At 45.8% G+C, this 12,938-nt stretch overlaps 1 protein-coding gene across 2 annotated transcripts in view; it reads left to right on the plus strand.

Annotated features, from left to right (window-relative positions):
• Positions 1 to 3,229: 3,229 nt before the first annotated feature.
• Positions 3,230 to 12,938, plus strand: part of MYDGF (myeloid derived growth factor) — a 35,463-nt gene continuing 25,754 nt past the window's right edge. The window contains exon 1 of one of the 2 annotated variants that reach the window (XM_056571823.1): positions 3,230 to 3,564. In XM_056571823.1, the coding sequence (XP_056427798.1) occupies positions 3,430 to 3,564 (135 nt within the window). In that variant the 5' untranslated portion in view covers positions 3,230 to 3,429. The remainder of the gene's footprint in view (positions 3,565 to 12,938) is intronic. The other variant, XM_056571813.1, reaches the window with a different exon arrangement.

Consider the following 12,938-nt stretch of genomic DNA (forward strand, 5'->3'; position numbering starts at 1 on the left):
GCCTCAAATGCACATGGCGCTCTCACTTTGGAGCCCTGGCGTATTTCAAGGCAACAGTTTAGGGCCACATATGGGGTATCGCCGTACTCGGGAGAAATTGCCTAACAAATTTTGGGGGGCTTTTTCTCCTTTTACCCCTTATGAAAAGGTAAAGTTGGGGTCTACACCAGCATGTTAGTGTAAAAAAAAAAACATTTTTGTACACTAACATACTGGTGTTGCCCCATACTTTAAAATTTCACAAGCGGTAAAAGAAAAAAAGCCTCCAAAGTTTGTAACGCATTTTCTCCTGAGTATGGAGATACCCCATATGTGGGCGCAAAGTGTTCTGGGGACGCACAACAAGGCTCAGAAGGGAGAGTGCACCATGTAAATTTGAGGTCTAAATTGGTGATTTGCACAGGGGTGGCTGATTTTACAGTGGTTCTGACATAAGTGCAAAACAATAAATACCCACATGTGACCCCATTTTGGAAACTACACCCCTCACGGAATGTAACAAGGGGTATAGTGAGCATTTACACCCCACAGGTGTCTGACAGATCTTTGAAACAGGGGTCTGTGAAAATGAAAAATAAAATTTTTAATTTACACAGCCCACTGTTCCAAAGATACGTCAAATGCCAGTGGGGTGTAAATTCTCCCTGCACCCCTTATTACCTTCCGTGAGGGGTGTAGTTTTAAAAATGGGGTCACATGTGGGGGGTCCACTGTTCTGGCACCACGGGGGGCTTTGGAAATGCACATGGCCAAATTCTCTCTCCAAAAGCTCAATGATGCTCCTTCTCTTCTGAGCATTGTAGTTCGCCCCCAGTGCACTTCACGTCCACTTATTGGGTATTTCCATACTCAGAAGAGATGGGGTTACAAATTTTGGGGGGTATTTTCTGCTATTATCCCTTGTAAAAATGTAAAATTTGGGGGAAAACAAGCATTTTAGTGTAAAAAAAATATTTTTTTTTTACATATGCAAAAGTCGTGAAACACCTGTGGGGTATTAAGGTTCACTTTACCCCTTGTTACGTTCCCCAAGGGGTCTAGTTTCCAAAATGGTATGCCATGTGTTTTTTTTTTTCTGTCCTGGCACCATAGGGGCTTCCTAAATGCGGCATGCCCCCAGAGCAAAATTTGCTTCCAAAAAGCCAAATGAGACTCCTTCTCTTCTGAGACCTGTAGTGCGCCAGAAGAGCACTTTTCATCCCCATATTGGGTGTCTTCTGAATCGGGAGAAATTGGGCTTCAAATGTTGGGGGGTATTTTCTGCTATTACCTTTTTTAAAAATGTTAAATTTTTGCTAAACCAAGCATTTTTGGTAAAAAAAAAATTATTTTTTTTACATATGCAAAAGTCGTGAAACACCTGTGGGGTATTAAGGTTCACTTTATCCCTTGTTACGTTCCTCAAGGAGTCTAGTTTCCAAAATGGTATGCCATGTCGTTTTTTTTTTGCTGTCCTGGCACCATAGGGGCTTCCTAAATGCGACATGCCCCCCGAGCAAAATTTGCTCTCAAAAAGCCAAATATGACTCCTTCTCTTCTGAGCATTGTAGTTCGCCCGTAATGCACTTCAGGTCAACTTATGGGGTACCTCCATACTCAGAAGAGATGGGGTTACAAATTTTGGGGGGTATTTTCTGCTATTAACCCTTGCAAAAATGTGAAATTTGGGGGGAAACACACATTTTAGTGAAATTTTTTTTTTTTTTTTTACATATGCAAAAGTCATGAAACACCTGTGGGGTATTAAGGCTCACTTAATTCCTTTTTACGTTCCTCAAGGGGTCTAGTTTCCAAAATGGTATGCCATGTTTTTTTTATTTGCTGTTTTGGCACCATAGGGGCTTCCTAAATGCAACATGCCCCCAAAAAACCATTTCAGAAAAACGTACTCTCCAAAATCCCCTTGTCGCTCCTTCGCTTCTGAGCCCTCTACTGCGCCCGCCGAACAATTTACATAGACATATGAGGTATGTGCTTACTCGAGAGAAATTGGGCTACAAATTCAAGTATAAATTTTATCCTTTTACCCCTTGTAAAAATTCAAAAATTGGGTCTACAAGAACATGCAAGTGTAAAAAATGAAGATTTTGAATTTTCTCCTTCACTTTGCTGCTTTTACCGTGAAACACCTAAAGGGTTAAAACACTTACTGAATGTCATTTTGAATACTTTGGGGGGTGCAGTTTTTGTAATGGGGTCATTTATGGGGTATTTCTAATATGAAGACCCTTCAAATCCACTTCAAACCTGAACTGGTCCATGAAAAATAGCGAGTTTGAAAATTTTGTGAAAAATTGTAAAATTGCTGCTGAACTTTGAAGCCCTCTGGTGTCTTCCAAAAGTAAAAACATGTCAATTTTATGATTAAAATATAAAGTAGACATATTGTATATGTGAATCCAAAAAAAATAATATTTGGAATATCAATTTTCCTTACAAACAGAGAGCTTCAAAGTTAGAAAAATGCAAAATTTTCAATTTTTTCATCAAATTTTGGGATTTTTCACCAAGAAAGGATGCAAGTTACCACAAAAATTTACCACTATGTTAAAGTAGAATATGTCACGAAAAAACAATCTCGGAATCAGATTGATAAGTAAAAGCATTCCAGAGTTATTAATGTTTAAAGTGACAGTGGTCAGATGTGCAAAAAAGGGCTGCGTCCTAGAGGTGAAAATGGGCTGTGTCCTTAAGGGGTTAAAGTGACAGTGGTCAGATGTTCAAAAAATGGCCGGGTCCTACAGTGAAAATTGGCTGGGTCCTTAAGGGGTTAACGAACTAAACAGTGGCAAGTCCAGGTCACAACTGCATACAATAGCAGCAGCAGCTCCCTTATGTAATCATTTTATTACGGTACATGGTTGCACACTGTAACAAACCCCCTTCTTATGTAATCATCTTACTACTGGGGTGACACACTAAGCCAGTGTTTCCATACCAGGGTGCCTCCAGATGTTGCAAAACTACAACTCCCAGCATGCCTGGACAGGCTTCGGCTGTCGAGGCATGCTGGGAGTTGTAGTTTTGCAACACCTGGAGGCACCCTGCTTGGCAAACACTGCACTAAGCAGTAGAGATCACAACACAAAGAACAACAAGGATCTGCTCTGTGTATTCTAGATAATGTACTAAGATGTAGGGCTAGGACCTGTGAGGATGTCACAATAATGTGACCCATGTGGATGTCACGTGGGGGCCTAGATCAGCAGTACAGCTAGAGGAGAATATGGCGGAAGGATTTGGGATGATGTTGTGAAGTGGGTGGGGCTCCGCTCTGCATATATAGACCTCATTTACCTCCGTTGTAGGACTAGGCTCCTCCCCTTCTCAAGTCACCTGACTGCTAGTCTACTACACCCAGTGTGACGTTCTACCATGTTTAAGTCCCCACGTCACTAAGCACAGGGAGCCTATTAGCCGGGGAGGAAGATGGCGGCCGCTGTGCTTTTGAGCGTTGCTCTCTTGCTTTGCCTTAGTAGTCATACCAAGGCTGAACCGACAGGGAACACGGAGGAGTTTGACGTGAAGCCCGGAGGCTTAGACTACACGTATACAAGGAAACTGGTCAGACATGTGTATACTTTACTATAGGAATTTGTTTTATTGCTTCTCCTGAGTTTGTCTATGAGTAGAATGAGACCTATCTAGTCGGTAGTGCACCTTTTTATCTTGGATCTCTTCTTATTACTCTACTATCCCTCAGCAGCCCCTGTCATGTCTCACATACCACCTATATGTAGGGCTGTGGTTCCAGCTGGTGCTGCTCTAGGCGTTCTGACAGCACATATGGCAGTGTTTGTTGAAGGGTATTTCCTTATGTATACACGTCCAATAAATACCTCTGAAAGCTGTCTTTATCCATAGAGTATAATGTACAGGATCTGCTGCATATTTTGTGCAGCTGATTCTGCTACACATAAACTTTAATGGGTGGCAAAATCAGCTCCACAAAATATGGAGAAAAAAATATATGCAGCAGATCCTGTAGTGTGAATGTACCCTTACAAACGAAATAGCTTTTAGCTTCCATCAAGTTATAGGGGTCAATCTGTTTGATGTCTACACCGGAAGCTTTTATTGTGTGTATTGGAAATGGACAGTACTTACACTGAAATAGTCTGGGTAGAAAAATGTCTGGAAAAACCCTCATAAATAGTACCTGCTTGGTGGAACTCTGAAGCCCCAGGTGTGTGTGTGTGTGTGTGTGTGTGTGTGTGTGTATGTATGTATATATATATATATATATATATATATATATATATATATATATATATATATATATATATTTCTCTCAATACACACATACAGGGGGGACACATCAATCAGCCTGGAAGCCCAATTGTCTGTTTTTTTTTTTTTTCCCCCACAGCAACCAATCACAGCTCAACTTTCATATCTTAACCCCTTAAGGACCAAGGACGTACCGGTACGTCCTTGGTCCTGCTCTTCTGATATAACGCGGGGTTACACAGTAACCCCGCGTCATATCATGGCGGGCCCGGCGTCATAGTGAAGCCGGGACCCGCCTCTAATAGCGCGCAGCGCCGATCGCGGCGCCGCGCGCTATTAACCCTTTAGCCGCGCGCTCAAAGCTGAGCCGCGCGGCTAAAAGTGAAAGTGAAAGTTCCCGGCTAGCTCAGTCGGGCTGTTCGGGATAGCCGCGGCTAATCGCGGCATCCCGAACAGCTGACAGGACAGCGGGAGGGCCCCTTCCTGCCTCCTCGCTGTCCGATCGCCGAATGACTGCTGAGATCCAGGCATGAACAGTCATCCGGCAGAATCGTTGATCACTGGTTTCTTATGAGAAACCAGTGATCAACATAGAAGATCAGTGTGTGCAGTGTTATAGGTCCCTATGGGACCTATAACACTGCAAAAAAAAAGTGGAAAAAAAAAAGTGAATAAAGGTCATTTAACTCCTCCCCTATTAAAAGTTTGAATCACCCCCCTTTTCCAATAAAAAAAAAAACACAGTGTAAATAAAAATAAAAATAAACATATGTGGTATCAGCGCGTGCGGAAATGTCCGAATTATAAAAATATATCATTAATTAAACCGCTCGGTCAATGGCGTGCGCGCAAAAAAATTCCAAAGTCCAAAATAGTGCATTTTTGGTCACTTTTTATATCATTTAAAAATGAATAAAAAGTGATCAATAAGTCCTATCAATGCAAAAATGGTACCGTTAAAAACTTCAGATCACGGCGCAAAAAATGAGCCCTCATACCACCCCATACACGGAAAAATAAAAAAGTTATAGGGGTCAGAAGATGACAATTTTAAACGTATTAATTTTCCTGCATGTAGTTGTGATTTTTTCCAGAAGTCCGACAAAATCAAACCTATATAAGTAGGGTATCATTTTAATCGTATGGACCTACAGAATACATATCAGGTGTCATTTTTACCGAAAAATGTACTACGTAGAAACGGAAGCCCCCAAAAGTTACAAAACAGCGTTTTTTTTTCAATTTTGTCGCACAATGATTTTTTTTCCCGCTTCACCATAGATTTTTGGGCAAAATGACTGACGTCATTACAAAGTAGAATTGGTGTCGCAAAAAATAAGCCATCATATGGATTTTTAGGTGTAAATTTGAAAGAGTTATGATTTTTTAAAGGCAAGGAGCAAAAAACGAAAATGCAAAAACGGAAAAACCTCCGGTCCTTAAGGGGTTAATGAGCTCTGGTAAAGTGAAAGTTGAGCTGTGATTGGTTGCTATGGGGAAAAAACAAACAGACAATTAGGACAGTGCCTCCAGCTGTGGCAAAACTACAACTCCCAGCATGCCCAGAAAGCCAATGGCTGTCTGGGCATGCTGGGAGTTGTAGTTTTGCAACAGCAGGAGGCACCCTGGTTGGAAAGCTCTGAATTAGGGTTTCAGGCTGATTGATGAATATGGGCCACAGTATATGTAGATACTATGCACACACATACAGTATATGTTAGGGCAGGGCGGTGTGGCCAAATATGTGTATCGCGGTATTTTTGTAACTTATGGCGGTTCCATGGTATAGAACGGTATTCCCCCCCCCCCCCCCCACACACACACACAAAATGATCAGCCCTGCGCTGTCCCCATCGGGGTAAATACATGTCACCCGCAAGCGCTGCCCTCCTCGTCCTCCTGTTGTTGCGGCCGCTGGTGCTGACATTCTATACTGTACGCTGTGTATCTCTATGCCCGGGCTTCAAAAGGTAAACAAAATAAACTTTAACACACCTACGTTGGCCTTACGCTCTTCCAGGGGACGGGAACGTCGGACAGCCGTCAGCCTATCACCGGCCGCAGTGATGTTCCGCCTCGGCCGGTGATAGGCTGAGCCCACTGTCATGTAAGAGACCGGCTTCTTACATGACAGTGGGCTCAACCTATCACCAGCTGGGGCAGAACATGGCTTTGGCCAGTGATAGGCTGACGGCTCTCCAACGTTCCTGGTCCGGACCGACGGGGAAGGTGAGTTGAAGTTTATTTTGTTTACATTTTGCAGCCCGGACATAGGGATACACAGCGTACAGTATAGAGTGTCAGCGCCAGCGGCCGCAACAAACAGGAGGACGAGGAGGGCAGCGCCTGCGGGTGACATGTGAGTGTTTACCCCGATTGGGACAGTGCAGCACTGATAATTAATTGGGGGGCAGAACAGTGCTCGCGGGTCATATGATTAGTTCCCTAATGTGGGGACAGCGCAGCGCTGGGTTGATAATTAATTCATTCCCGAGGGGGAGGGGCCAAACTAGTATTGCTGTATGGGAAAAAATTCATATCGTGCAGGACAAAAAGTTTGGTAGTATATGTAGATACTTATACAGAGTAGATGCACACTGGGGGAGATTTATCAAAACCTGTCCAGAGGAAAAGTTGCTGAATTGCCCATAGCAACCAATCAGATAATTTCTTTCACTTTTTACAGGCCTTCAAAAAGGAAAGAAGTGATCTGATTGGTTGCTATGGGCAACTCAACAACCTTTTCCACTGGACAGGTTTTGATAAATCTCCCCCACTGCCCCTATCCATTCATACACATCACCTTACAACCCCCTCTCCCCCTTGCCTGGTTCTGCAGGTTAGCTTGTCTCTTACTATTGGAGAGTAGGGGAGGAGGCCAGTATAGGACGCAGCAGAGAAGTTGGGCTTTACTGGTCATTGACAGTACTGGTCACATACATTACAGGTTACATACAGTACAAGTTTCATCAGCCGTTTTGAGTTTATACTAGAACATGCATGCATACTTCTGTTGAATTGTAGATTTATAGATATGGCTCTGTCTACATGTTGTAGTTTTACAACCACTGGGAAGAAAAACTGATCCAACCATAACAAAGATCATTACTTGTACTGAGCTTACTGGATAAAGTCTTATTTAGTTGTTAGGCAGTGTCATTGGTTTGTATTATCAGATTATTGATCCAACACCAGTGCTGTATTGGCCAATCCTCTGTGCATCCATGGACACGTGTAATCACATAGAAAAACCCAGCAACTCCATCCCCTTATCAAATATAGAAACCTATATGCTGTATTCAGCTATTGAACACATTGCTGACATCTTTTTCTTTTGCAGGAATTACAAGGTTGTAATACAGTGCTTTCGTCTTATAAATTTATAGTATATGATCTGCAACCCTAAACCCTTGGGGGTATGTTCACATGTACTATATATGCTGCTGACTTTCTGCTGCAAATTTGATGATTCACATACCAGCAGAAAACCCACTGTAGAAAATCTGCAGCATATGTATTGTGTGAACGTACCCATAAAGGGGTACCTTGGTGGAAAACAATACTTCTCCAATTTGTAAATTACTTCTATTAAAAATCTTAATTCTTCCAGTACTTATTAGCTGCTGTATGCTGTAGAGGAAATTTTTTATTTTTTTTTAATTTTTTTTTTAACAGTCTGACAACAGTGCTCTTTGCTGCCACCTCTGTCCATATCAGGAATTGTCCGGGCAGGAGAGGTTTGCTTCTACTCTGGACAGTTCCTGATATGGGCAGAGGTGTCAGCAGAGAACACCGTGGTCAGACAGAAAAGAACAACTCAACTTCCTATCTAGTATACAGTAGCTGATAGGAACTGGAAAAATTAAGTTTTTTTTTTAATAGAAGTAATTTATAAATCTGTTTTAGCTTTCTGGAGCCAGTTGATATGGAAAAAATTTTTTCCACTGGAGTGACCCTTTTTAAAGAGCTTTCTCTGAGACTCTTTTTTCCTAAGTTCCGGCAACTTCTGAGCCCGACACTATCACGATCTTGAGACAAATTTGTTGGAAGTTCCATATAAGTCAAACTCGGTCAGGCTGGGAATTTTATATATATATTTTTCCTTCTAGTGACTACTTTGTCAATTTAATGGTTGACCAGACAAACCTGTACACTAAACAGTTCGTTGCCGCAAGCCCGGGCTCCTTTTTTAGCTAGGCCCAATGGCTGGTTCCCAGTAGATGCAGCCGAAATGAGGATCTTTTGGGGCCTTGTGCTGCATATGGGCCTAGTTAAAAAAACAAACAAAGGTAAGACAGTACTGGAGTGGGGACATCCTCTACGAGACCCCTCTACAGTATGACCATGACCTGTCCCCGGTTTCCCTGAAGTGATCCCGCGTATGACAGCCTGTATAAAATCTTCTGGACCAAAGTTTTGGAGGCCTATGTCCTGTGAAGATGTAAAAACTTTGCGGGAGTACCTCAGGGTATACTTGCAAGTTTAGAGTGTACGAGCGACGGGATTCCCGTGCTGAACCCCCAGAATGCCCTCCCCACCCTTCTCTGGGTTTTAGCAGGAAAATCATTTGGGACCTTCAGAACGCTTGGAGTCGGAGGCCGTGATCGTGATGTCATGGTCAGATGAGTGCCAGATGACACGTCCTCTCCCATTGACATGCATGGAGGGGGCGTGGTGTTAAGGCACCAATGGCATGATGCCTTGAGTCAGGACCACTGTCGCAGGAACCCGGTGTTTTGTTTAGTATGCATGGTTCTGCGGGATATCGTGGGGGGCCCCCTGCTATCAGACATCTTAGGAAGTATCACACTACCATGGAGTAGGGATCGACCGATATCGTTTTTTTAGGGCCGATACCGATAATCAGTGGAGGTTAGGGCCGATAGCCGATAACTTATACCGGAATATCGGTATAAGTTATCGGCTATTTATCCCCCCGCGACACCGCTGCAGATCATTGATTTAAAGCGGGCTCTTTAAATCAATGAACTGCAGTGGCTTTTGCGGTGCCATAGACCGCCGCCGCCACCCGCTTCTCTCCCCCTGCCTGTCCGGGGGTCCTGAGTCCTATCACCGCCCCGGCCCCATTGCCACCCCCATCCCCAGTTTTATAATTACCTGTTCCCGTGGTCCACTCTTCAACTGGCTCCGGTGGCGTCCTCCTGAGCTGTCACTGTGCGCACTGACGGTGACGTCACGTCACTCGTCATTGCGCACAGCGTAACGCAGGACTCCGCAGGAGCCAGAAATAGCGTGGACCTCGGGCCCGAGGAACAGGTAATTATAAAACCGGGGATGGGGGAGGCAATGGGGCCGGGGAGGTGCGGCGGGTCGGGTCGGGGGGTGGGGGACCGGGGTGCGGTCGCGGTGGGTGCGGGGCATTATCTGCTTATCGGCATGGTAATTGCCGATACCAATAATGCCCAAAATCATGATTATCGGCCAAACCGATCGGTTTGATCCCTACCATGGAGTACTACATTTTTATCCTCTTCCCTCATTTTAATTTCCCAGAATTCTGCTCCTATGTACCAGTCCCATAGCACATTGTCTTCAAAATTTTAACCCCCCCCCACCACCAAAAAAAAGCTGAATAAAAAAAAAAAAAAAAAAATTATAATAATTCTTTCATAATACCCCTGATAATGTTTCTTATTTTGTTCCCAAAAAGGGGTCACAGAGTCAATAGCATTGGGGGTTTGCATGTTGCCTCAAATGTGCAGCACTCTCTCTCCACCTGAGCGGGGTGCGCATTTGAGATAAGTTTAGGGATGGCCACACACATCACAATCCCAGAATGATGATTCAAAGCATAGGGTTTGGGGTGGGCATATTTCTAATTTTGGCTATGCTCTGGTTCATCATTCTGGGAACATAATTGGCACTTACACTTCATCCATTCCTGGAAAATTAAATTTAGGGAACGCGTCCCTTCCAAATGTACACTTACCGTTCCCCCCCCCCCCCCCCCCTTTATATACATTCCCCTGGTGGGGTACTGTCTGTAATAGGCTCACATGTATGTGTTCCTTTCTTTAACCTGTTCAGGACCCAAGACGTATGCATACGTCTTGGGTACCTGGTACTTAAGGACCCAGGAGGTATGCATACGTCCTGAGTCATTCCGGTCTCCGCCGCTCGCCGGGCGGAGATCGAAACTGCATGCCTGCTGAAATCGTTCAGCAGGCATGCCATGCAAATGCCGAGGGGGGGGTCCCGGGACCCCCACATGTCGACGATTGGCGCAGATCGCAAGCGAATTCACGCCAGCGAACTGCGCCGATTCCGGTCATTCGGGTCAATTGTGACCCGATGACCCGGTAATAAATGGTGATCGGAGGTGTACGATACACCGCCAATCACCTGCCGTTGCTGTCACCTCCCCAGCAACGCTGCTCTTGGCTGGCGATCGTCCAGCCAATAGCAGTGCGGCAGAGGAGGGGTTAACAGCTCCTTCTCCTCGCTCTGCGCGCTTACTGAGTTCAGTCAGCGGGCAGTGCGGGAAGATAAGGACCGGGAACCCCCCTCAGAGCATCGGAGACCCCCAGGAAGAAGAGGACCCCATTAGATCAGGGTGAGCTTTTTTCCAGGGACAGGTAGGCAATCAAAAGAAAGTGAAAAAACAGAAAAGAAAAAAAAGTAACCCCCTCCGACCCCCTAATAGGTCCCCAAGGGTCCGCTGTCACCTGATCCGTGTGACCCCCGGGCCCTATTAGGGGGGTTCAGGGTGCTGCGAGTGCCACTTATTTATTTATTTTTTTTGTCCGCAGCTTTTTTTTTTTTTTCCTGTAAGTTTACACCAAGCACCACACACTTCCCTGCCCCCCCCACCCTCCCCACCACCCCGCCACCGTAGAAAAAAGGCGATGGCCCGCCGGGCATTTTCGGCAGCGGAGGCTTACGCTTTTTTAGCCTCCGACTCCGAATCTGCCAGTGAGGACGAAGAAGATCCTACTTTTTTGTGTTCTTCCTCGTCCTCCTCATCTAGCAGTGATGAGTCCCCTGTACGGCGGCGGAGACACCGCCAGGCGAGGCCACGCACCCCCCATGAGAGTGACGCAGTGGCTGACACTGGTACAAGTGGCAATGCCGCTCGTAATAGGAGTCCGGCCCCCCAGACAAGTGCACCGGAGCCCCCTTCCGATGACCCTGTCTGGAGCCCCCCAGAGGGTTATCAGCCACGGGTTCCGCAGTTTGTTGGCGACTCTGGAATCCGGATTGACCATGCTGGCTTCACTGATCTGGACTTTTAAAAAAAAAAAAATTTCTGTGACAGCCTGGTCAATCACATGGTGGAGCAAACGAACTTGTATGCCCAGCAGTTCATTGCCCACCACCCCGATTAGTTTTTGGCCAGGTCCAATGAATGACGCGCCATTGATGCAGCGGAAATGAGGACATTTTGGGGCCTCACGCTGCATATGGGCCTGGTCAAAAAAGTGCTCATCAGTACTGGAGCGGGGGACGTCCTCTATCAGACCCCGCTTTACAGTATGGCGATGACACGGAAGCGGTTCGAGGCGATTCGGAAATGCCTGGATTATGCAGATAATGTGGCATGTCCGTCCCGAGGTGATGCCGCCCATGACCGGCTTTACAAAGTGAGGCCAGTCATCGATCACTTTGGGTCCAAATTTTTGGAGGCCTACGTACCGCTCAGGGACCTCTCGGTAGATGAGTCTCTCATCAGTTTTAAGGGGAGACTCATCTTCCGCCAGTATATTCCCTCGAAGCGGGCGTGGTATGGCGTGAAGCTCTATAAACTTTGTGAGAGTACCTCCTGGTGCACTCTCAAGTTTAGATTGTATGAGGGACGAGATTCCCGTATTGAACCCCCAGATTGTTCCCCCACTCTGGGTGTTAGCGGGAAAATCGTTTGGGACCTTTTGCACCCATTGCTGGATAAGGGTTACCACGTGTACGTGGACAACTTTTATACCAGCATCCCTCTCTTCACATCCCTTGCCGCCAGATCCACGTCCGCTTGTGGGACCGTGCGGAGGAACCAGAGAGGCCTCCCTCTAAATTTGGTCCAGACGCCTATCCCCAAGGGTGAGTCCCGTGCCCTGACCCATGATAACCTGTTGTTGGTGAAGTATTAGGATAAGAGGGATGTCCTTATGCTGACCACTATTCATGGGAACGGCAGCACCCCTGTCCCTGTGCGAGGTACCGTGGGACCGGTCCTCAAGCCCGATTGTATTCTGGACTATAATCGGTATATGGGGGGAGTTGATCTCTCAGATCAAGTCCTCAAGCCATATAACACCATGCGGAAAACACGGGCATGGTGCAAAAAAGTTGCGGTCTACATGGTACAGGTACAACGCTTTTGTACTATCCCAGTACGCTGGCAACACAGGGACATTCCTCCAGTACCAAGAAGAAGTCCTAAGTTTCCTGATCTTTGCTGACCGGGAAAGATCAGGCCGGACTTCCCAAGGGTCTGGAGTTATAGGCGCCAGGATCGTCCCAGGCCAACACTTTCCAGGTGTGATTTCTTCCCCCCCCCCCCCCCCACTGGAAAGAAGGGACGAACCCAGAAAAAATGCAGAGTGTGTTTCAGGAGGGGGATTCGAAAGGACACCACATATCAATGTGACACTTGCCCAGATAATCCGGGCCTCTGCATAGGCTGCTTCAGGGAGTATCACACTTCCATGGAGCCCTAAATTTACCCTTTTTATGTAAATTTTCCATAATTTGAC

The sequence above is a fragment of the Hyla sarda genome, chromosome 1 (genome assembly GCF_029499605.1).
Source record: "Hyla sarda isolate aHylSar1 chromosome 1, aHylSar1.hap1, whole genome shotgun sequence".
Classification (NCBI taxonomy): Eukaryota; Metazoa; Chordata; class Amphibia; order Anura; family Hylidae; genus Hyla; species Hyla sarda.